Genomic DNA, 26,391 nt, shown 5'->3' on the forward strand with positions numbered 1-26,391 from the left:
GCCAGCCCCCATTAGTTTATCTTGTAGGCTGTCTGCACAGAGTGGTCTACATAGAGATGTAGCCCATTTCTGACACTGGTTTGGTGAACAGAATTTAGGCTTAGGAATCAGAAAATATAAGTTGAAAAGGAGAAATTAAAGGATTGTCAGAGACGTCCTGATATTGAAGACCTCCTAGGATTTCTGCCAAGTGGTGTGTGGCAGGCCTGTGGTGAGGAGTTGTAAGCTTATAGAGGAGACCGCTTTGTATTTCTGAAGTTCGTTTCATCTGAATACTTTGTTACCACTTCTTTAAAAGAAAAGTATTTTAGTAGCAAATTTCTTTTTGAACTCAAGATGTTCAGAGATTTTCAAAGGGAAGAAAGGAGAGAAAATCAGCTGACCACAGGGCTATTGTCAGGACATCCTTCCCCTATAAGGCCAGATAAACAGTACCTACGTTTTTAGAGTGAATTACTAAATTCAGTCTGTTTTCAGTAATTTGTGAGAGGGAAGTTCCACACCCACCCTATATAGCCTCTTCCTTTATTAATAAAATAATTTCAGGATTATGCTTTGTCCTCCAAAAGAATGGGATTGCTCCTAAAGAGAGAGAGGCGTGCCACATAATGCCTGCTGGGGTGTACTCGGGGACAGTGGAAAGGGGAGGTGGCACCTTAGTTTGTAACCAGGCAGTAACAGCAGCATAATTGGGCAGGTAACAACATGATATCAAACTTTTTGTAAGTAATTGTCTCACAGTTTCCACTCAGAAAAGATGATGAGGTACATTTATTGTTGAAGAACAGAAGATAGTAAAACTTAATTGTTGTGTGGGACACGTGAATGTTGTCATCTTGTTTTATTAGTTGTAAATGACCTCACATGCAGATCTTTCAGTTACATCCAATCTAATTGTTGCTATACTGCTTTTATGCATTTTTCTATATGGACCCACAGTTAAAATTAATTAATACATGTCTCTGGGCCAAAAGATTTTTGCTGTTATATGTGCTTCGATTTTCCATTTTTGTCTCTGTCTGAAGTAGTTTATTTGTGGATTCAGAAGTTTATATGGACTAATAATTGCAGTATTTTTTTAAGATCGGTATAGAGATTACTTTTTAAGTTGTTATAGGAACTCAGGAATTATTTTTTAGGCTTTGGTGGTTAGCAGTGATGTCAGTCATCATAAACTGATCGGGAGAATCTTTGAAAAAAGCTATGAAAATGTTAAACTGCCCCTGTTTTCTTTTGTCAGTTCGGTTACCAAGTTCTTCTGAGCTCTGCTGTTCACCAAGATCAATAGTCTGATTTTGTATTTAGGCTGTGCCTGCCTTTGGGTGGCTGAGCTGCCTGTTTTGAACAGAAAATGATTGGAACTATTTTCAATTAGTCTGAGAGGTGAGGGCAGGGATGTGGAAACTGGTCCCCTGGATTGATTTAAGGATTCCAGAAAAAGTTTTTTTTTCATTCTTGAAAAATGCTAGGAGGCAGGGAACAGCCTGAAGAGGGGATGAATAGGGAGTTCTGCTGGCTTTATGTGTGAGGGGCCATGTGGGAGCAGCACACGTGTTTCTGCAGTGACTTCTTGAATGTACGTGCCATGCTTCCGATCTAGTGTGAACTTACCTCTTTTGTGAACCATCCTTCCTATCTTCATGTAAACCTCTTTCATTGTAGCTTTCTCCCCAGCTCCAGTCCTACCTAGTACCTTGCTTTCTTTTTGTACCTCCTATAGGATTCTTATTGCCACTTATAAAGAGACAGTCTTTCTTTCCTAACATTTCCTACCATACACCCTCCTTTAAGGAAAATGTTACTACCTAAATATATTATTAATTTATCATTTATTATATTAATAGCATATACTTCAAAAGGCTAAAGCAAGTTTGGTTTCATGGGCCTTGTACGGCATGTCTTAGTTCTTCCATTTCGGAACTGGATTGTGACTTCTATAGTTCGTTGCTGGCAAGATGCAGCAGAAAGCTGCGTGGCCACAGGAGCTGTCAGGAATTAGATTTGCAATTCCAGGAATCAGTCTGTTCTTTCCTTTTCATTCCTTAGCTGTCCCTTTTTGCTGCTATAGCTAATTGTCCACTTTGAACTGCCTCTAAAGCATTCCAAGAAAAGACGTAAATTCTTGCCAGTCTCTGTCATCCGCGTAGGTGGGCATATTTGCATGATATTTCACTTTCATATATTCTAGAATGAGAAAGCAAATAGTGTCTTTACTCAATGCATGCAGTGCTGGCAGAAAAAGTATTTCATATTTTCAAGAAATAGTAAATATTGCCTTTATGTCTGACTAAAGATACTTGGAAAAAGAATGAATTTTTAAGAAGGTACTCTAGCATTCTCAATTAGGTTACTACCAAATGCACTGCTATTAAGAACACAGAGTAGAAAAAGAAATTATCTGTTTCATCAGTCTTGTGACTTAATAACATTTATTGCAAAACAACACAGAGTTTTAGAAGAAACTTGGCCAACTAAAATTTGTCACAAATGGACAAAGTAATCAAATGTGCTTTTGATATTTCGGTAATTCATCCTAATCTTGGCTATTGACTTCTAAGAGAATTGAAGGAGAGCAGAGAGTACTCACGCCTGTGGATGTTTATCACTTCCCCAACTTTTCTTAAGTGCACATGGACTGGTGTTCTAAACAGAGCTTTCCCAAAAATGAAAATAAAAACAATTTGTAGTCTTTGAGAGGAATTAAATGGGTAAATAAAGCAACTTGTAAACACCACATAGAGTAATGAATGACCTTTTTTTTTTTTGTACTTCTACATGTTAACAGTAGACATATCCAGTAATAATTATCTATTAATGTTAATCTCTCACACAGCTAATCAAAATATTGTCAAGAATTAAACAGAGCTGTCATAGTAGACGCTTCCCACTTCACGAAAATGTGTGGAATTGTGTGCTAATTACTTCTCTTCTATTTTCCCCTTCTTGCAGAACTTTCCTTTTTGTGAGGGATGGCAACCCAAATAAACGGAACGTGCACAATGAGACATCTATGCACTTACTGTGTATGGGACCTCAGATCATGATCTCGGAAGGAGCTCTTCATCCTCGCCTGACCAGACCCTCGGAAGATGACTGCAGGAGAGCAGATTGTCTGCAAATGATCTTGAAATGGAAGGGAGCAAAGCTGGATGAAGGACAATACGAACGAGCAGCTATTGATGCTGTTGATAATAAAAAAAATACACCTTTGCACTATGCTGCTGCCTCAGGGATGAAAACCTGCGTCGAGGTAAAAATTGATATATAATCATGAGTCTGCATAACTGCTATTAGTAAATTACTTGCAGAGTGTTTCACAAATTATTTTAAGAAAAAAAAAATGATAATGTATACTGAAATAACTTTTTAATTCTATTTTTCTATAATTGAAAAAATGACAAAGATAAGCAGCCCAGAACATACACTGCATAGAAAACAATGGAAAAAATGAATTACATACACGTTAAGTTTGTGACATAAACTCTTCAGCACAATATAGGCTCACATAGGCTTATAAGAGTTGGAAATAATTACAAGACTGTACCATTGGAGAAAAAGCTTTAAAATTAAACAGAGGCATACCTGTATGTGTAAAGAGAAGTGAAATAAGTTCCTGAAAGAAAATTAGAGTTTTAATGCTGGCTGTCCATGTTTCTAGAACAGTTTTGATGTCTTTAATTTACAGTGCCCAGCTTTTTTATAGGATGCCATACAACTGTGCTAACATACTTGAATATAATTAAACATACTCCAATATAATTACCTTTTTATAAATTAAAAATGACTTTAATGTTTGTGAAAGTAGTGGATATCAATGAGTAATTGGGAATCATAATGGCTTTGAAGGTCTCCCATCAAATTTATTTTTAAACTATACCAAATAATGAGAAATAGTATTTAATTATGCTGGTAATTTAATTTAAAGAACACAAGAACAGACATCTAACCTTTTCAAAAACAGCTAACATTTTCATAAGACTGTTTATTATAGCATCAAGGTTTGTATTTGGAATGGTAATGATTAGTTTAGAGCTCAGCTTTTATATGTAAAATGTAGGTTATTTTCCTGCTGTGCATAACTTCATGTTTATTAAATCTGCTCTTCAGTCGTTAACTTGGTATCATCAGCAGAGTTTATCAACTTGTTCCCTTGCTTTTCTAGATACCTGTACACATTTTAAACAGGCAGGTCTCAGGACCGGTGGGACTTCACTGGTGACCTCTCTTTGCAGTAAAAAGTGACATTTTCCCTGTTTTCTTGCCTTTTAACAAGTTATTCCTTTGGTCAAACAGCTTTCCATGCTTGGAAAGCTTTTTTTTTTAAGACTTTTCTTAAATGTTTTTGGTGAACTATCTGGAGGTCTGTACATAGACTGCATTAAACAGCTTTTTCTTACACATGTTTTTGACTCCTTCAGAGACATCTAATAAATTAGTGGTATGTAACATCCTTCAAAGAAAGCTGTATTTACCTCATTATTTCATATTTGTCCAGATATCTATCAGTCATGCTTGTGATTGAATTTTCTGTCAGTTTACTTTATCAAGCTACCACAGATGTACTGTTCTGTATTTTCCTGATTTTCTGTGGTGCTATTATTAGTATTAGTGTTACTTTTACCACCTTCTAATCTTGTACCATGACAGCTGTAAGCAATAGGTTGCATATTATAATAAATAGCTCAGAAATTTCCTATTTAAGTTCCATTATGATTCAGGAATAAGTACCATCTGGTCCTGAAGATTCATTAGTATTTGGTTTATTGATTTGTTCTAGAACCACTTGTGCTGGGACTTGAGTTGGAAGCAGACTTTGATTGGTGTCCTTCATAAAGCATAGGGACCTACGTGGTACGTCCACGGAGAAGCAGGATTCCAGCAATTCTTGTCACGTTTCTGCTTTACATTATTTGAGATTCCTTTTGCATTTTTTTGCTTCCTATTTCCTGTATGAATCTGTCCTGCTACTCTACCTTGACAGATTCTTCTAATGTCTCTAGAAAATTTCAGCACTTTTATTCAGTACCACTTTTTGAAATTAGGCAGTGGATCATTTGTCTTTTTTTTTTTTTTTTTTTTTTTTTTTTTTTTTTTTTTGCTTTGGCAAGGACATTGGCTCTAAGTACGTTTTGGGAATTGTTATTGAGTGGTTCTTTCATAGTAACATTTTGAATCAGGTCTTGCACATTACTCTGGACAAAGTCAGGAGTTGCTTCTCCTCTCATGTGTTGACTAACTAGTTTGCCAATGATTCAGTCATTTATGGAGTCTGAAAATTTAATTTACACATCATATATTAGCACAGCATTTTCTCAGTATACTTGGGAGACTCAGTGTCTGAAGTTTCACTTTGTGTGCTCTGGCTTTGTAGCATTCCTGTTCTTTGTTAGCATCTCACTTCTCTTGCAGTTTTGGTCAGGTGATCATTAATGCTTTTTCTATTAAAGTCCGGAACTGTATTCCATTACAATTCTCTGGCATTTGTTGGTAGAGCTAGTTTATTTATCTATGAGCTTTAAAAAGGAAAAAAAAAATAGCATCACTATTCCAACGCTGTGAACTTCTCTGAGATTCTCATGTAATTTGTCCAGTGGTATCACTTTGTTATATTGATTATATTCCATCAAGATTCCAGATTCTATCTAAACATTTAAAATTTGTCACAACCTTGAGCTGTATGCTGTTCTGGTTTTTCATTAGTTCCTTCTTTAAAAGCTTAGCCTGGTGTCCTGTTATTTCTAGCCAACATGCTTTTCATTTTGTTAGTATAAATATCATCTTTCCTATGTAGTTTTCTGAGCTTCTAATGAATGGAAACTGCTTCCCTGTGATGTTTTCTGTGCTATAATGTAAGCCTCTGGCTGTCTGGTCCCTTAGTTATGAGAAGAGTTAACAGGATGCTGCTACTATGTTCTGTTATTTAACCTCCTAAATCTTGCCCCTATGGCCTCTCTGCACCATGTTGTTACTGCTCTGCAAGCGCCATGGTAGCAGTTTGTCTTCAGTACTTCCCTAGAAATTACTTACACATGTCCCAAGTTTCACCAGGGAGGCAGGTCACAGTCTTTTCTAGCTGAATTATACTCAAATCCAGCTAATTAATGTGCACAGTAACTGAATTGCACAACAGTATTGCCTGACTCTTCCTGTCAACTACAGCTACAACTACATCTTTCCTCATTTGTATGGTTATATGATCGACTTCCTATGAAGAAATGAGACAGCTGGGGATGTTCAGCTTGGAGAAATCTCCTCTCTTGACTTGGGTAGATAATGACAGGACAAGGGGAAATGGCCTTAAACTAAAAGAGGATAGGTTTAGATTAGACACTAGGAGGAAATTCTTTACTCTGAGGGTGGTGAGGCCCTGGCACAGGCTGCCCAGAGAAGCTGTGGATGCCCCATCCCTGGAGGCATTCAAGGCCAGGCTGGATGGGGCTTTGAACAACCTGGTCTGGTGGGAGGTGTCCCTGCCCATGGCAGAGGGCTTGGAACTGGGTGTTGTTAAGGTGTCTTCCAACCCAAACCATTCTGTGATTCTGTGATAGTGCCTCTTGATGCAACTGATTTGTAAACAAGCATCAGGTTGTGTCCTTGGTCTAAGTAAACACTGCTTTTAAGTTGACAGTCAACTTTTAATTCTTTTTTAGATTGGACAAACAGAGAAAATTATGGATTGCAGAAGATCATGTACTTTTCTCTCATCCTATTTTTTAATACCACTTGTTCGATCCAGCTGCCTGATAAATTCTAGCTACAAAGATTTTCAATCACAGTTGTTCTATCTAGCCTTCCCCAAGAAGATCCATTTGTTTTTAAACATTATTGTTTAAATGATGAATGTGTGTGTCCTAGCAGACAATGAGATGTATCAGGATTTAGCACTCATCAACCTCTTCAAGCCAAAGTCAGTGAAAACAAAATAAAGCTCACATGAAATGGTTTGACATAAGAATGGTTGCATCTGGTAAAGAAGAGATAAACAGAAGAAACATTTAGCAAACAGTTTCCAACATATTTTAATTTCTGGCACTTAGGAGCTTGCTTACTCATATTCGTGAAATATTTTATCTCTTACACTGATTTGTAAACTGCCAGCAGTTGGACCCATATTGTTAAATCCTTCAAAAAGAAAGAATAGTTGCATTTTCTAGAGCAGCTCCTATTCCTTGGTCTTTTGTAGCTATTACACTTACACTTGAAATCCCCAGGTAACTTAGACTTTAGATTTACAAAGGATTTACAAGGAGCAAGGAGTTGTTTGCCTCAGTCATGCTGCCTTTATGGCTCCAGATGGGGTTATACAGTGGTATTAGAAGTAGACACTGTTATCCAAAAGATTAAATTTCAAGAGCACGAAGCAATTGTGCTCACATAGTTAAAAGATGATGATTTTGGAAGGAATCATGCTCACTGTGGAGTAAATTGGGGTTCTGGAGCTGGGCTGCAACTTTTAAGTCTAGACTGTAAAATCAATTGGTTTTAACCTCATCACAAAAGTTCATGCTTTGTGTTTCTTCACAAATTATCATTTTATTTCTCACTGTCTGTGATACGGTTCATTAAATTAAGCCAATTACTTGACTGTTCCCCATTTAACCATATGAACTGGTTTATGTTATTATTACAATATGCAGTGTTAAGTTGACTAAACCATTCTGAGTCTGATTTGCTTTCAGTTTGTCTTTGAAGAAGGATTTACAGTCTGATCCACATGGACTGTTATTTGCCAGAATTTGGATTCAGTTATGTAGTGCCAATGCATGGACTACGTTTTCTACTTCAGAAACATGTTTTCTGAAAAGAGTATTCTACTCGAGCCCCCAGTTCAAACTTCATTAGGTGCCCTTCCATAGTAGAGGATCTTGTAGCCTGTGATTAGTGTATGAGATATTTTAAGTCCTCCAGTGTTGTCCGTTGTCCTTTTAACTTTTTCAACAGGAACAGGATTATGAGCAGGAACACTACATTATGAAAAGCAGGAAACAGAGCTTAGTGAATGAATTTAACAGTGATCCCTTTACTCCTGAGAGTATTTGAGAATTAAAAATCTTAACAAAAAAAAAGAGAGAGTGAGAGAGATGGAAAACTGAATTGCCTAATCCACAAGTTTTTTCCCTCTCTCCAATAAGTTGAAGGTAACTTAGAATCCCAGGAGTGCATTTTGCTTTTTTTCTCCATTGCTTGCCTGGTTTTGCATCATTACTGTCACTTCAAATCAAAATTAATTTTTAATTGTTTCCTTGTTTTTCCGTAACTTTCCAGGAAAACACCAGCCTTATAACTTCTATCCCCCCTATACCCACATAAGGAAAGGAAAAAAAAACATGCTGTCTTGTGGGTGAACCACCTACTAGTTGAGTTGTTCAGAGCTGATAATCAAATGTGCAGCCTTGATACTTCTCCATTCACATGCATTACATTTCTTCTCAGAGCAGAACAGCTGTGTGGAACACATTGCTAAAGATAAGTTGGGCAAAGTTAATGTGCTTACCTCTAAATGCTGAACAACAACAACAAAAAAAAAAGGCTTGACCTTCATGCTGAACAGATTTTATTTCATGCAGATATATTCCACTCTATCACAGCATATTTGGCATGTTAAATGGCATTTTTTATTATCTAAATTCTTAATGGGATCATTTAAATTATTAGTCTCCTTTTCATTTCTTAGCAGACACGAGCCTTTTTAACAGTGGTACCAAAGAAATATGGTATCATTTTTAACATCTTGTCAATTTTCGTATTCCTCATCTTGCAAATTAGATCTTGAACTTCATAGGTCTATTGAGTGTTCTTTCAAGATTATTTGTTATTTTTCTTCTTCAGAAGGTGTCTTAGTTCCTTCAGGTAAATTTCTGTTAAAGTTTAAAATGTATAGATAGAATGTGAAACTCAAGTTAAGGCTTTTGCAATGTTACATTCGAAAAGAATTGCAAGGTACCTGTAGGCTGGATATCTTGATAATTACCCCAGTATTATCTTTTTTTTCTACCTGATACTCTGCTATGAAGAGAAAACATGGTGTCATGCTTGATGATGCTAATATCTAACTCAACTAAATCTTGTTAGTTTACTAGTTTGCAGTATTTTTTGGTTTTGCTTTCTTTTTATTTTGGAGAACACAGGAATTTTTTTCAGAGAATCTACAAGATGGGGAGAGACTCTAGTGACAGGTCAACTGGTAATGGTTTTACACTGAAAAAGGATAGCTTTAGGTATAAGTAAGAAATTCTTTACTCTGAGGGTGGTGAGGCCCTGGCACAGGCTGCCCAGAGAAGCTGTGGATGCCCCATCCCTGGAGGTGTTCAAGGCCAGGCTGGATGGGGCTTTGAACAACCTGGTCTGGTGGGAGGTGTCCCAGTCCATTGCAGGGCGGGTAGAAGTGGGTGATCTTTAAGGTGTCTTCCAACCCAAACCATTCTCTGATTCTCTGAATAATTCCAGATATTTTATTGTGACAGATAAAGAAATACAGTATGTTGAAGAGAAAAGTAAGAAGTAACTGATCACAATCAAAAAGGTTTTGTGGAGAACAGATCCATTTGTGGACCTTTTATTTTCTAGAAGTATAAAAATTAGAACCTGTGCTTTAAAATATCCTTGCAGTACGGGATAGAGTTGTTATAGCCATCATGATCTGAAAGCAAGATAATGTTTATAGATTTTAGTTTTATTTAGAAATAAGATGAATCATTTTAGTAGCAAATGATTGTCTTGAGCTCTCCATCATTAAAAGTTTAACATTTATTATAAAGATGTCATAATAAATCAGCTAAACGATCCACTCTTGGCCTTTAAAATCTGTGGTGTTTGCTGTCCTTTCTTATATCAGATCAGCTTATAGCAGGAGATGAGTTTGCCAAGATACTGAGAGCAGCACAAGTAGTGTTTATTAGCGAGAAACTTTATTTCTAGGTGGTTACTGGTTAGAGTCAAGGCTGGTGAAATGGCACTATACAAGGCTATGTTTTATATCGAGTGTTGATAAGCTTGGTGTGACCCAGCATGTGTGCTTACAGTACCATTTACATGTCTGTAAACCAGTAGTGTTGCGTGCTGTCTGTGAACTGGTGCCCCATCTTCCCTCCTATCTGAGGATCCTCCCATGTTCTGTCACCACCAGTGGGTCACAGAATCAGAGATTTACAGAGGTTGGAAGGGACCTCAAGAGATCATCAGGTCCACCCCCCCTGCCAAAGCAGGCTTCCTAGAGCAGGTTGCCCAGGTAGGCATCCAGACGGGCCTTGAATATCTCCAGAGAAGGAGACTCCACAACCTCCCTGGGCAGCCTGTCCCAGTGCTCGTCACCCTCACTGTGAAGAAATCCTTTCACATGTTGGTGCAGAACTTCTTGTGACCCATTTTGTGGCCATTGCTCCTTGTCCTGTCCCCATAAACCACTGAAAAGAGGTTGGCCAAATCCCTCTGTCTAAACATTGATAAGATCTCCCCTCAGTCTTCTTTTCTCAGGACTGAAGAGACCCAGGTCTCTCAGCCTTTCCTCACAGGGGAAATGCTCCAGGCCCTGTATAATCTTTGTGGCCCTCCACCGGACCCTTTCCAGCAGATCCCTATCTTTTTTGTACCAGGTCAGTGTTGTGAAGAATGGTGGAGTTATACCCACATACAAAGAATATTTAATGGTGGCTGCAGCTTCATTTTGCCATGTGCTTGATGAACTCAGGCCCCTCATTTTCTGCGGAGCATTGACCTTAGCAGCAGCAGAACTTCAGTATTCAAACCCTAACAGAGATGTATTGTGCAGCATTGCCTTGTAATGTATGTCAGAGATGTTGTGGTTCCATGGAATTGCAGTATAATTATAAGTGAAATCAAGCAGTAATTTATTTAATAACAGTTATAATAATTTAATCTATTAATAATCCAATAGTTAATGAATGTTTAATCCAATTATTATATAATAACTATGTCATGACAGAATCTTTGTTTCTCAAAGGCAATTGCTATGAAATTTGTCCCTTTTTTCTGTTTTCTTGCTCATATTTTTTTATTCTCTTCTTGAATGACATGCCATTTCTTCAGGGAGCTATTAGAGCTGGTGATTAATAACTGTTTACCTTGACGTTTTATTTTTCAGCTTCTAGTAAAACATGGTGGAGATTTGTTTGCAGAAAACGAAAATAAAGATACCCCATGTGACTGTGCAGAGAAACAGCACCACAAAGAGCTGGCTCTTAACCTGGAATCTCGAATGGTATTTTCACGTGATCCCGAAGCTGAAAGCATTGAAGCTGAATATGCTGCTTTAGACAAAAAAGAGGTTAGAGAATACTTTAAGTCTGTGGTATTTTTCACATTTATATTTGTAGCAGTTACACTGTGACAGAAATCTGTGAAATACTCAGCAGGTACTCCACTTTGTACTGTATATATGGAAAACATTTGATTTTAACACAGCTCTTTGTATCTTTCAAGTTAAGCTCGGAGAAAGTAACAAATCTATTGTCAAATCTAAAGAGAAATTTTACTCCTATGCTTGTTTACACAGACTTTCTTGGATGTGTTGCAAGCTGTAAGGCTAGAGGAAATGCAGTGAGGCGAGGCCAGTAAGCTGGGAAACAATCTCTCTAAAACAAAGTTTTTACAGATTTTTATTTCTTAAGATCCCTTTCTGTCAAAAAGTGAGAACAGGAGAAATTCTGAAAAGGAGAAAATCTGTGGGACAGAATAGGAAAAACATTCTGATCGATCTTCCTAGACTGACGTTGGCTTCAATGTTACCAAAAAGCAGCTAAGTAGCACAGGATTTCAAAACAGTGCATTTTCTTTCTTGTTTTATAACATGATGTCTGAAGCTACTGCATACCAGAACTTGTAAGGAAAACAGATAATAACAGGGTATGTTATTTTAAAGTCAGTTTTGGGAGGAGATATAAACTCATACAAATTTGCTTGAATTCTGCTATGCCTTATATTAGACTGTGATTTGCTAATTTTTTTAGTGTAACTAAAGATAACTTAACCCAAAAGATTCTGACCAAAAGTTGCCTCCCCCATCCACTATCAGATTTTAATTAACTAAAAGTCTAAATAAGAATATGTAGATAAATTACACAATTCAGTAAATATTTTGAAGTAAATCTACATAAATTTAAGGACAATAGATTTCTGTATGGCTCCTCCCATCATAAGTAGCACATATATTTTACTAGTTCAGTCTACTTATGGCCTGATAATAAAAAAGTCATTCAGGTTTAGATAGGAGTATGTTCAGATCACATCAGCTGTTTTCCTGAAGAATGCCAGGCAAGGTCAATTCTGTTGGAAAGTAAGAGTCTTTGTACTGTTCAGTTAATTTTCTGACTAATTTTCTTGAATAAATTCAAATCTAAACAAGCTTAATTAAGTTGTTTACTCCTAGATGAGAAGTTTTGAGATGAGGTTTAATATGCTTTAATTGTGCATTGAAATAACAAATGTAATTAACTGACATTAGTTTCTCTGAATACTCCCCTATAGAGACACCCAAAGTGTTGAAGTTACATTTGAAATTATATTTATTATATGAAGCTAGTTTGAAATTATATTTTCTTTGTTGGCAAAGCCACTTTAAAAGACTGCTGCTATTTCCTGCCACGATTGCAGTTGATCACTCCTTTGATCGTATATATGGGACAATTTGGATGGTTATGCTATCGGCTGCATCATAGCAATCATTTGGCTTAAAAGAAGAAAAAGTCTTTGAGAGTGGTAATATGTAATTGTTTTATTTAACCTGAATCATTTTTATCGTTATATGTATGTCATGGGGTTGTAACACAGCTAAGAGAATAGTAAACTTACAGATAGGGGTGGAGCAAGTCAGGAACCACTTGAACAAGCTTTTCAGCTAGAGAAAATAATGCCTCGTGATTGTTCAAGGCAGGTACTCAGAGCCAAATCAACTTAAAGACTTCTAGTTACAAGGGACTAAAGTACAAAGGTAATTATGTTTACTTGGGTTCACTTCACTGAGACAATTCAAAGACACAGTTCTGTTCCTCGTTTGACTTGTCTCTAGCAAAGCTGCTGAGCGTGAGAACTGAAGTGAAGGCAGGCCTGCAGACCTAGGTCCATCTGACATACCAGGGCAGCCTTCCCAAGTATTCTAAAGATTCACAAGCCAAAAAATGTCAGCATGGAATTTGGTACACCGATTGATGGACTTGGGGTTTCACATAGAGTAATTCAGCGTTCATAGTCTCTTTTTTTTTTTTTTTTTTTTCCCTTTACTTGTGACTTTGCAGTGCAAAAGGTTCTCAGACTTCTTGTGTAGCTGTAACAGCACAAGTGCTAGCACTAGAAACATGCCAGGATAGTGCAGCCAGGGGAAGTTCATCTTTCAATCTTATCCCTTGGAGTCAGCAAAAATAATAATTAAAAAAACAAAACAAACAAAAAAAAAAAAACAGCCTTAGAAAGACTGGCACTGAACTGCAATCCAAATGAGAATACATCTGGATTCCCCAGGCATGGGGGCAAATGCCTGGGATAGGCAGTGAAGGTTGCTCTTACCACTGGCTGTAGCGATGCCTGCAGCTGTCACCTTGATGGGGCATGATGAGTAGTCTGAAATTCTTACACAGAATGCTTACCCATATTTGCCCCTCAAAGATGGTCCTGTACTTCTTTCTCTCAAGTTCATTTTTAAAAATAAAAAATACACACTGAGGGAAGGGAGTATGCAAAATGTTTTCTTAACATAACATTAAGATGACAGTTGTTCAGTGATGTCCTTCAACATCTTTCTGAGACATGAAAATTTAATTTTTAAAGAGCAAATATTTGTAACACCCGAAAGTGCGTTTTCAAAGTCATTCATCTTTTGATTGAAGGTTAGAGGAAAAAATAAAAGATTTGAAAACAACAAATAGGACTTCTTCCCAGGCAAAACAGCCAAAGAAGCTTAGCTCCAGTGTTTATGATGTACACAGCAGAATCTGGAGTGATAGTACCTAATACCTCCCCTGCCAGACCTGCCATGTTTACAGCAGAAAATAATCACTCTTCTTCATACAGACCAAAAGACTTATGTAGTGCTCTGTGTAGTGTCATTGAATTAAGTGCATACGTTCAGAGTAGTAAAAGAGTGTTGTCTCTGAGGTTAAGAGACAGCTTATGTTGTTCTTCACATTGAAATATTACTAAGGAGTTATGTAAGTGTTCATGTTTAGAATTGAAACTCTTGCAACAGTAGAAAAAATAACTTGCACATGCCTTTCTTTAAGATTACAGAGGTTCTCAAGCTTGTAAGAAATACAGATCACTGAGCAGATCAAGTTCTCACATTTCAAGTTTCATAACGTGACAGCAAAGAACTGTCCATCTTCCAGCACTTCAGTTTACTCCATTGAGTGGAGTTTCTGAATAAAATCCATTTCTGTCATACAATTACCCAGCCTCTTAAAATTTCATTTTGCTATGGTGATACCTGAACATTTTTTTAAGTAACATGTCTAGTTTGCTTCATTTTTAGCACACCACAAACATTTTTTATGAGCAAATTGGAGAAAGCAGTTCAAGCAAAAGGGTCCTTTAGAAACACGACTCTGTTAGGTATGTTTCCACAAAGTGCAATATAGAAGAAAAGGAATGTACCAACAAACGCATAATCTGTATTTCCCTATATAAAATAGAAGTGCTTAAGTATTTTAAGTATGGACTATAAAGAGTGACTGTCATCACTGTAGTTAGCTGTAGAAAAAAAAGATCCATCAATGATGTTGTGTGGGCAGTGGAAAGGTTATTAGAAAACAAGCCAGGAGTATATGTCAGATGACTTTCTTTGTCTTGATTACTTTCTCCTGTTTTGTTAATGAACGTTCTCCTGTGAACTATGAGAGACAATTAACTTCTGTAGAAAGTGTAAGTTTATCTTTTAAATGTCATTGGAGTTACACTAAATAATATAAACCAAGACTGATAATTTTTAAACTGCTTTCATAGATTTTGGTTGTTTTATTTGCACAGTCTTCTAGTTTTCTGTTTATTCAAGCACAGAAGCATAATTGTGTTTGTGATGTATGCCTGGAAGACAACAAGCACCTTCATTCCAATCACATCATGCAGTGTTTAAAACTTACATAAGAAACACCTGGGAATGAGCAGTAGATCAGAGCAGATCATCCGGAACAATTTTGGCTCTCTGTCAGCCTCAGAAAAATACACTGTGTAATAGCAAAGTATATAATTTCTTTGTTCATTTTACTTACGTGTCACTGGATACTGTAGCAACACACTAGTAGTGGTGTATCACAGATTTATTGAGCCTGTGGTAACTGGAATGGTTTTCTTCATTTTCCAGAATTAAAGCCATTTATATATAATGCAAGTATGACAAATACCAAGAGTTATCTTAAAACAATTAAGATGTACTTTACAGACAGAGAATTATTAAGTGAAAAGAGAGAATATGGCTGTAGGTAGTTAAGATATAAACATACATATACAGTACATATACTTCTACTTGAACAAATGAAGTGAAGTATAGATAATTTTTAAAATGTATTACTCCATTAACTGCAGAATCCCATCCACCCATGAAAGAAGATATTTACATAAAGTGTATTTGACACCATTTAATTATACAGTCAACGCTGTAGCAAAGAGTGGCTTTGCCCTTGTCTACTTTAATGGTACTTTAAAGATGAAGGAAATAATAATACTTTGAAATGAGCTGCTAAAATGATCTTCTGCTCATGTATTAAAAATTGTTTTAGGAGAAAAAAATGATACAATTTATGATGTCTAAATATTAGTGATAAAATTTTGAGAGGAAGGTAGTTAAAAAGAAGGCTTAGAGAGAATATGAGTGTTGAAATCTGTAATGAGAAGCTCACAATGGGTTAAAGTAGTACCCAAACAATACATTCCAAAATCATTATCCTGTTAAATAGGGCTAAATACTGAACAGTGCATTTTTCATAGCAATTATCAATAAAGAACTGCCTTGTAAACAAATGTTAAAGGACGTCTCTGAGCATCATGATCTGGAATTCAAATTCTTTATGGCAATGCAGAAAGAAGTCATAAGTGTAGAAGTAGTTAAATAAATTAAGTAGATAAAAACATAATTATGGGATTATATAATGAATATACATCCTTATAACTAACTATTATGTCTTCACAAGTCTCCACAAGACCATGTCTTGTACACAAGAACATTTTTAAGGGTTCTGATTGTATAAAGCCTTCACTCTGGAATTTCTAGAATAAGCTACTTAATAGTGCCAGCCTAGAATTTCCTTTCTTTTGGCTTCTTCTGTGAGCTAATGTGTTATTTTATTTAAAAAAAATAATCTAAAGTTTCAAACACATTCTTAAGAAATATTTCTCTCATTGCTCAGAAAGATAAAATTAGAGATTCTTAAAAACTTCAGGATCCAAAAATCCCTGCTGGGTTGTGAGGAATGCTCCAGCTGAGATAATATAATAGTCTGTTACTGAAGGAAGATAATTGCCAATGTTTGACCTAGAACCAATCAATTAAATGTAATTTTGAACATATCTGCAGTTCTGGGTAAAATACGAGGTCGTAAAATATGCATTTGTGTTGCAGGTTTAACAGGAAAGATAAGTCTTTTTATGATATATGTGTTCTTGAAGAAGTGAAGACTGTTGGGCTGACAAAGCTACTTATTTCACAATTGTAATTCAAACTGAAGTTCAGACTCTGTCAAAACGATTTACTCATTGCTCCATTTTTTTGCAGCATATTTGTGCAATTATAATCATTCAGGCACCCAGCTGTTTGTATCCCTGTCTTTCTGACATGTTTTTATAAATGATCTCTTTTGTAAGAAATGAAGTAGGTCAGTCAAATTCCAGCATGCTATGAATCAAGTGGCCCGGATTTATTTCAATTCAAGCCATTAGCATTCAGATTGCCCTTTACTGTGTCATGCATGATCAGCAATGGGAGGACACAGAGAAACTCCCTGGACTTGGGCAATCAAGATAAAGGTCAGGACACTCACAGTCCATTTCTCTTAAGCTATTCGTGCTTTCTCAAAAAAAGCCAAGGACCCAGTGCAGGTTTGTGGCAGCATTTACTCTTGCCAGTCTCTAACATTAAGAAGTTCCAGTTTATGTTACTGACTACCTAAGAGAAGAGGTCACAGCCAGCAGCTATGCTTCTAGGTGCATTTTATAGAGTTTATTATGATACCCAGAATGTAGGAAGCATGTTATGTTTTCTCAAAAGAAGGAAATCATTTAGAAGTTCAGGTATCCATTTCTCCCCATCTTTTATGCCTCCTGCTTGTTATCCTCAAAAGGTTATGCACACAATAGACTTTTACTTAGGCTATCAACTTCCAAGGACAGAACCAGTCTTCTGCTTCTTCTGTGCATGTATGCACACCTGTGTGTGCGCATATTATGTAGCACTGGAGGGTCTTTGAGTGTGCTCTACATAGCATCGATATATAAATAATAAATACTAATGATACATGGTCTGAACTGTGGTTATCTGCTATCACTGCTACTCTGTGTCCTTTCTCCCCAAATTGCTGAAGACACTTGCTGTTTGGTGGCCAAATGCCTAGTTAGTCCCGTAACGAATCAGTGTTACATCAAATGCTTTAAATCTTTTGTTTGCTTTCATTTATCTAAATTAAACCAGTCCATATAAGAATAAATCATTTACAGTCCCTTCTGCATCCATTCTCTTTGTATGTCCTCCCACTTGTTTTTCTACCTTCTGGGCATTTTCCCTGATCAAAACTAACAAGTATATTACTTGCTGTCATGTTCTTCCTTTGTTATTTTTAAAAATTAGTCTGAAAAACATGTGTATGCATCTCCAGTATCTTGGCTGGAATAATTCAGTGTCCTAAAATTATAGTCTATTTGTCTTTTAAATTTGACCTTTTTTAATGCTATAATAAGGGAATGGCCTCTGTTTCTCAGAGAGTTTTGGTATCTTCATCCCCAGCCTCTAACTGCATTTCTGGTCTATTTTATACTGACTTCTCTACTTATGTGAAAGTGGGTATTACCTCAAAAGATCTGTACCCAATCCTTTCATAAACTTCTTACTGTCTAACATCTCAATGTATCCTCCTCCAGATGAATTCAAAGTTAATGCGTCTCAATTCATGCATAATGTCAGAGATCTGTATGCAACGTATGTTATCCTGATACTTAGTTCAACTCTACTCATGAATTCTGATATGAATGCCTCAATATCTGAATTTTAATCACTTCAAAATTTAATTGTATTCTGTGAAAATCCAGCTTTTTTGAGAGGACTGGGGGGAGGAGGGGAGAGATTGAGAGAGAGAGCTGTGTTAGGCTAGTTCAGCATTGGAACGTGGCCTCCAATTATAACTGAGTACTCTAGAAATGCTGTCTCCTGTATTTGGAAATGTAGGAAGATAATTCTCTAAGTATTAGAAAATAACAGTGTTTCCATATAGGTTTGTATGATAAATAAATTCTGCCACATCTTACCTCACAGTTGAGATAATTGTCTGTAACTGCTTTGAATGTTTTCATTTTACTGGGGAATTAGAGACTAACTGGAAAGCACCACCAGACATAAATTATCTTTCTCCTTCTCCTCAAAGCCATACGAGGGGCTAAGACTTCAGGATCTGCGAAAGCTCAAGGATATGCTGATAGTGGAATCTGCTGACATGCTCCAAGCCCCACTGTTTACTGCAGAAGCTCTTCTTCGTGCGCATGGTAATCCAAAACCCTAAAGACTAAAAAAACTTCTTTTCAGTAAAATCAAAATTTCAGTTGTGAGTGTGTTCACTTTTTATTCCCAAGAAAAAGAGAAGTAATGGTTAATCAGATACCAGGACATAGTTCACACAGTACTTCAGAAAGAAGTTCTGCAGTATGTCAAAAAGCATTGAGGCAGACAGGCAAGTTGATAGGGAAGTGATTCAAACTAGGAATTACAGTGGAAGATGTTTGAACTTAAGCAAAATGGAGAAACAGAGCTTTCCTACTTTAGTGAGAGACACAGAAGTAGAACTTCCATGTTTTCATGTACCAAAAATGTCAAAGTTCATTTTTCCTATTTTTTGTCAGGTCATGATTTTCTGCCATTACATATTTGTAGATAAAACTAGATCAGAAGTGATTTTTATTTTTACTTTTTTGTCATAACAAAAGCAGTCTGACTGTTGTAGTATATGTTTGGAAACTGCCTCAGGGTTTAAAGCATATGAGCGTGTGTCCTTTTAAGGATTTTTACAGTTACTGCTTTAATGCACAGTGTACTTTTCTCTTTGTATATCTGTAACTAGTTTAATTTCACTGAAATCAGTCTGTGCCCTTGCTGTGTAATTTAAACTGGGTTTGTCAGAATAGGCAGATACTGAATTCAGTGGGTTTGCTCCAGACAACAGTATCTCTCTGAAACTCAGTGGAAGCTTTAGGCTTTCATTCAGCGATTCCAAATTTATGCTTACTGAAGCATCTGCATTGTTGCTGTATGCCAAAGGGACTACTCAGGCAGCTAATGGTTTCCATGCTCATCACTGTATTGCTGGATTAAGCTTTTGTGCCCTGATAGTTTCGTGGATTCCCTGTAAAAATAAAAGAGAGTGGAAAAAGTGAAACAGTAAAATATTACCTTAAACCCACAAAACTTGGCAGACTTTCATGAGAAGGTATGGTACCTTAAACATGTCTCCTTTAAATTGTTTTTGATAGGCTATGTTCTCTTTAATATAGAATTTGGCCATCATGAACTTATGCCAGTGAATTTCAGTGCCAGTCCAATCATATATAAGGCACAGTCTTTGCACATACGTTTTTAAATATTGATTATTTGTTTAATTCTTATAGGGTATTTATAATATGCACAGTATTTGAATGCTAGTTTGGATTCTCTGAAAACTTCATTATGGCTAGACATTACGAAATATTTTACTAACAAGGTAGGCATGTTTTGTACACTGTGCAGAACTCTGGAGAAGAAAATGATGGCAATACTGTTCAAACTGGCAGCACAGTGCATAGTAAGTCCAAAAGCAATGAGGTTGATGTAAAGTGTGCAGAAATGTCTGCCAGCATCTAGTGAGCAGTAATTGAAAGTTGAGAAGGAATCAGTCTGCATTGCAAAGGTCACGCTACTGATGTTGCTTTAGAGAGGTAACTGTAACTTAATGCCACTGGCCAGTGTAGAGAAAAAATCACAGACGATTTGTAGTCATGAGAAAGTCAGCTATTTTGCCTGTAGCTGTGGTCAGACACTGGAAATTATTCAAACAGATTTTTTTCTTTTTATTTTGAAATGAAGACAGTGAGTTGGTTTAGCCTAGTAAAAGGAATAATTGAGCTATTTACAAGGCTTGAGGCAACCGGGAAATGCCAAATACTAAATCACAGTGTTTTTGCATTTGATCTTGAAATTCATAAAATAATAATGCAAAATCTTAACTTAATTCACACCTAATGTGTGAAAAGCACATCTTAAATTTTTTGAACGAACGTTCTTATGTAATACTTTTAGTTGTTTACAGATGTAATATTTAATCCAACTAATTTGCTTTCTTTTATCATAGAACTGTATCAATTTACTGACCCAAGCTGCAAGAATTGCGAGTGGGTTGGGCTTTTTTCCCTTTTTTTAATTAAGAGACAGAAGTATGTAGAGTACACGCCAAGATAAAGAAATGTTATTGTGGCAGTCATAAATAAAACTTTTCAGTTCTTTTGCAAATGTTTTTTCAACATTGTTCCTGTTTCTCTTCTATTTCATGCTAAAGCAATTGTTTTCAGGATAAAAGAGAGGCAATTCAGCAAATACAGCTATTTCATATTTTAATTAAACTCATAATTTAGTAAAGAAAACACAATGGAATCCATTCAGTACCCTGTATTTACCCTGGCTAATTTTAAAGGTGTCCTGCAAAAGGAGCTCAAGAAAACATGTGGCAAATTTTATCTATATGTTAGCATCAGCAAGCATCTCTCTGAGAGGCTATAAGGTCACGGTAATTTGCAAAATGCTAATGACATTTATAATTATTGAAGTGTATACATGTTCAGGCTCCATGGCTGCAAACAAATGAAATGAAACTAACCCAAGATATGGTTCAGCTTAGATAAGTAAAGCATGTCCAGATCAGTTTTCTTTTTAAATTAGGGAGCAGATTTTAGTTAAGGCAGCAATCATTATTTGACAGTGGCAATATTCTTACTAAGTTCAGTGCTTAGAACACATACATCTTTTTTCAATATTTATATGATAAAGGAATATTGTTTATCTTTTCCTGTATAAATTATAAAATTCAATAAAAACAATGCAGATCTTTCGGTTTATAAAAATGAGTTTCCAGTGTGAGTAGCTAAGATTAAAAACATTTTTTTTTTTCACTTAAGATTAAAAACAAACAAGTAAAAACTTCAAAAAAAATATTAAGTGATAGGAACAAATTGGGAAATTTCCTCTTGAAATTCTACTTCATCTGATCTGTGAGTACCGTTGATGGCTTTAGATTCAAATCAATATAGGAAATTGATAGGTTTATATTTAAATGAGAACTTTAAATTATTTCTGATAGGAAAAACTTTATTTGTAAGATGTCTTTAGTATTAATATTGGGGATCAGCAACCGAAAACATTTCAAACAATGATTAAGCAAGATCTGTATTTGCTTTAAGATGGACAATAAAGCTAATTTCATTATTTTTTTTGGTATTTAAATTGCAAATTTTGCATATACATTTGCTTATATTTGCTTATATTTATCATTGAAGACTGGGACAGGGAGAAGTTGCTTGAAGCATGGATGTCTAATCCAGAGAACTGCTGCCAGCGTTCGGGGGTTCAGATGCCGACCCCCCCTCCCAGCGGCTACAACGCGTGGGATACGCTGCCTTCTCCTCGAACTCCCCGCACTACTCGCTCTTCTGTGACTTCCCCTGATGAAATCAGCCCATCACCGGGAGACATCGAGACAGCTGTGGTAAGTTTATAAATAGATCTGAAACTCACAGGGCAGAAGCGCGTGTGCCTAAACATAGCACACCTCCGTGGACAGGAAAGCTGCATTGTCATCTTGCTCGGAAAATACATTTGTAAAGATATAAGGCATTTCTCTTCCCGAAAGTGAGGAACAAAGAAGTTTACACCTTACATATTCTGTATAATAACACGATTGAGCATGTGGCTGATACAAAGGGCTCTGTTTTCACCATGGCTGTCACTCACAGAGCAGAATTTTATGCAAACACAATAGCATCAGTACATTTGGCTTTTTTGAGCTTCTCTTCTCGTCTCATACTTCTCAAGATGTTTCACTTTCATTGTATCCATTTCCGTGAATATACTCAGTGCTGCGAACCCTGCCTTTTGAAAATTTTTTCGTTGGAAAACAAAATTCTCTTTGTCTGCATTTTGAAATGTCAGCCCACTAGTGTACTGTAAGCTTATAATTACTTTTACTATGTGTGGGCTGCTTCAAGCAGTTTACAAGGCTATTGCAAATTTGAAATATGAAAGCGCCTTTCATTAAAATCAGTGTGGTTCTTTTGGAAGACAGAGTTCTCTTTTTAATAATCCACAGCTGCAACATTATAAAACTTTTGCTCCATGACCTAAGCATTTTTTCTGGAATATTATATGCAGTCTTGCAAATGGATCATCCCTAGATCACATAAAAAATAAAAAAAAAAAAACAACTGTGTTCCTGCATAGAAACCTTTTATGTCTTTAATTGCAAAATGTCGAAAAAGAAGCTATATGGAATATTGTTATAGTACATTTAATTACATTAGCAATGAAATATTGTCCAGGAATATTTCCTAATTAAAACGTGTAATAAAAGATGTGTTCAGTTTTACATTGTGCTTTTTTTTTTTTTCATTTATGGTCCTTAAGCCAGCAATGCAGGCTGGGTAGTGATCACTCTTTTGTATATCTAAATCCAGATCCAGATTCACACATTTAGCGTTTCTGTTTTTTTAAAAGTCTTGCAAAAAGCTTTCAAAATAATATTTTCAAAATGTTGTTTATGAAATAATACATATTTTTCTAAAATCACTCATATCGGCAGACAAATGAAAAAAAAAAAGTAGGTAAGATAAAACCACAAGCTGTAAAACTCCCTTCGGTTTTTGCATTTGCATCCTAACTTATAATTAAAACTGTCCCAGTACACATTCTATACTTGATATTCTGAACTCAAGTCTTCATTAACTGACTTACATGTATTTTGAAGCTATGTTTTAAACAACATTGAAAACACAAATTTAATAGGGAACAGTTTTGATGCATTGTCAACTTCTAAAATACTTAATTTGGCAAGACAATTAGCTAAAATGTCTGAAATAACAATTAAGTCCTTCATTTAGAGGCAGACATTTTTGGTTTAGTTCCGTTTTGGCTGTAACACAAGTGCTTCTTAAAAGTCACATAACAAACTAATATTTTGGAAATATTGTCCTTTGTGTGTAAAATAGCTAATGTATTGAAAGTTGAAGTAAGTTTTCATGGAATCTTAGTTCCAATTGAAATAAAAATCTACTTATGTTCTTTGGTGAATGTGAAACATTTACCTTCCATGCCTAACCATAACCAATGAGTAATGTCATCCCTGATAAATATTTTCATAGTAAGGGCCTCAGTATTCTATGTTTTTTTTTCTACAGTACCTAGTAGTATAAAATGAAGCAGAGGTGTCTTCTTTTGGAACATTTGTAGATTAACTCATTCTTTATTTTGACTGAAAGATTCAATGTATTAAAAATAGTATTTTTGTAGATTATTACCTAAAATAGGTGCTGCTGTTGCACAACCAAATTGTTCCTACTTGATTTGGACCTGATTGTTTGACATGCTGAATATTTCCTGAAGCCTCTGTGATTTCCAAACTCTATTTCAGGCTCTGAATCTGATGCAAACTTCAGGTCCCATTTTCCCTCAAAACTGAGGTCTGAGTGCTCTGCACAATGAAGCACTTGCTGAGCTGAAGAACATGACAGAAGGCACCACAAAATGTGGTGTTTGGATAGGGAGGTATAGAAAGAAAGATACATAATCTTTCCCATTTCTATTTCTAAGCTATTTCTGTAGCTTAAATTACCTTTTTTTTTTTTTATGTATACAGTTAGATTTTTCTCCCTATTGAGTACTTTTTGTTTTTGCTGAGATTTTCCAGATTAGTTTGTGGTGCTAACAATATGAAAAGCTTTATGATTTTTCTTAATCAGTATTTTTTCGTCTACAGTGTGACATTTGTATGTGTAATATTTCTGTGTTTGAAGACCCAGTGGATATGCCTTGCGGACATGACTTCTGCAGAGCATGCTGGGAGGCGTGAGTATATGTACTTTTATTTTGAGAAACTTTCATATTTCCTATATTGAAGAGGGAAGGGGTTTCAGAGAGTTGCTGTTTTGATCCTATTAAATATTTAAGTTGTCATTCAAAGTGGCCATCTACTGATTTAGTACTGATGTAATGCTTGCTGTAGTTCAGCAAAGCTCTTAAGCATGTTTCAATCATGAGTGTGAATAGATGAGCCTACTCTTGATCTGCTCAGTGTGTTCATCGTGGTGGCATTGGGGTTCACACTTCCTGAGTTAAGCATATGCTTAATTCCATCTCTTAGTTCAGCACACTGAACTTAGGCATTGTAAATCCATTTTCAGTCAGAAAAGCAATTAAAATGCTTTTTTACATTGAATGTTAATAACTGAGTAGATTTAGCTGGAATGCTCTGCTGGTGTAATGTTCTCATTACTACATAATTTTTTAAGTCTAGATAGTCATGCTAGTAAAAAAAAAATCAGTCATGGACAATTATATTAGTATAAATATTAATCATACTTCCCAGGAATAATTATATCTGTATGCAGTGCATTTTTATTCATCTCCCCAGTCAGGAGACTGTAGTACTTGCACTGTACCACTACAGTGTCTTGTTATAGTGTCATATCAGCACAGCTAGTCCTACTGCAGATTATACTGATTTACATGTATATGAACCCATTCCACCTATGTTAAGGATGAGCACTTTCTCTACGAGCTTTTAGAAGGCGTTTTTTTCAGTGTTCAGAGAATTAATAGTTACGCTCCTTTATTATAAATTGTTACACGGTAATTTAGAAGTTATGAAGAGATACTGGCTTGATATGGTGCTGGACTACACATACTGTGATTTGTGTATGCTCTCAGAACTACAATTCAATGTCAAGCAAGTGTTTGCAGTGGCATGTGTGGGTGGGATTCATCCTTCCAAGCCAGTCATTTCTGTTATGCAGAGTATAGCCAGGACTGAGTTATCCCATTTGAAGATGAATCTAAGATGGATTGAAATGGCAAGTCTCTCTACATTAACAGTTGAAGGACCCAAGATGACTAACTTAGAAATGTTTATCCTTCAGATGAATAAAGCTAGATGAGATAAATACCATCCCTGATACCAGATTAATAAAGAAGTACTAGCTTGTAAACTAAGCATCTTTGTGCACTGTGAGTTGAAGTCCAGTTTTCATCAGATTTCTGAGCTTTTTCTGTCTTGCATTCTAGTAGTTAGGAACTACAATGTTCTCTGTTTAGAAACTTGTTTCCAAGAGCAGAGCTATTTTGACTAGCACAGTTGTAAAAATTAATTGCACATAAAATTAATTATTTCCTAGATTAATTACATTTGTATGTTCTGTTTAAGTTAGAAGTAATGCTCAGTTTAATTAAACATTGCATAGCAGTATCTGATAAATGGTGAGGATGGAAACTGCAAACACACAAGGCTATGATGGTGCTCACTTCTGAACTGTGACAGTGTTATTTTTTTTAATTATGCTGTTCATCAAATCTGCAGTCCTTTTGAGCTGAAACCAATACTTTCTGTTCTTTTTTTAAAAAAAAAAAATGATTAATCTGTATATATATGAACCTAGTATAAAGTATTCAGCAGCCTTTTAATATTTACTTTTTATTCACAAATACTGACTGACAAAATTCTGGCAGATTTTTGAATCTGAAAATTCAGGAGGGTGAAGCTCACAACATTTTTTGCCCAGCATATGATTGTTTCCAGCTTGTGCCTGTAGACATCATAGAAAGTGTGGTTTCCAAGGAGATGGACAAAAGATACCTTCAATTTGACATTAAGGTAAATTATCAAACTGTTCTTCTATTGTTGACGTGTGTTTCATTTTATTAAAAGCACCATACAACTTCGATGTGAAATGCTGCATCATATCTGTTGTTTAAAATACAATCCTGTTGCATGTGACAAGTCTCTAATGCCCAGTACTGAAGTCTTACACAGTATGGTGGGAATGGAATGGAACGGAACGGAATGGAACAGAGCAGTTTGGTTCAGTTCAGTTCAGTTGGAAGGGCCCCACAGAGACCATCAAGTCAGCCTGCAGGACTGACCACAAGCTGAAGCACGTCACCGAGAGCATTGTCCAAAC

At 36.0% G+C, this 26,391-nt stretch overlaps 1 protein-coding gene across 3 annotated transcripts in view; it reads left to right on the forward strand.

Moving 5' to 3' along the window:
- ANKIB1 (ankyrin repeat and IBR domain containing 1) overlaps positions 1–26,391 on the forward strand; it is a 97,153-nt gene that overhangs the window by 46,680 nt on the left and 24,082 nt on the right. For all 3 annotated transcript variants that reach the window (XM_084507917.1, XM_084507916.1, XM_084507918.1), the window contains exons 3-8: positions 2,950–3,250; positions 11,102–11,284; positions 18,573–18,690; positions 21,724–21,932; positions 24,195–24,283; positions 25,940–26,084. In XM_084507917.1, the coding sequence (XP_084364043.1) occupies positions 2,950–3,250; positions 11,102–11,284; positions 18,573–18,690; positions 21,724–21,932; positions 24,195–24,283; positions 25,940–26,084 (1,045 nt within the window). The remainder of the gene's footprint in view (positions 1–2,949; positions 3,251–11,101; positions 11,285–18,572; positions 18,691–21,723; positions 21,933–24,194; positions 24,284–25,939; positions 26,085–26,391) is intronic.

The sequence above is a fragment of the Aythya ferina genome (genome assembly GCF_964211825.1).
Source record: "Aythya ferina genome assembly, chromosome: 2".
In the NCBI taxonomy this organism is placed as follows: Eukaryota; Metazoa; Chordata; class Aves; order Anseriformes; family Anatidae; genus Aythya; species Aythya ferina.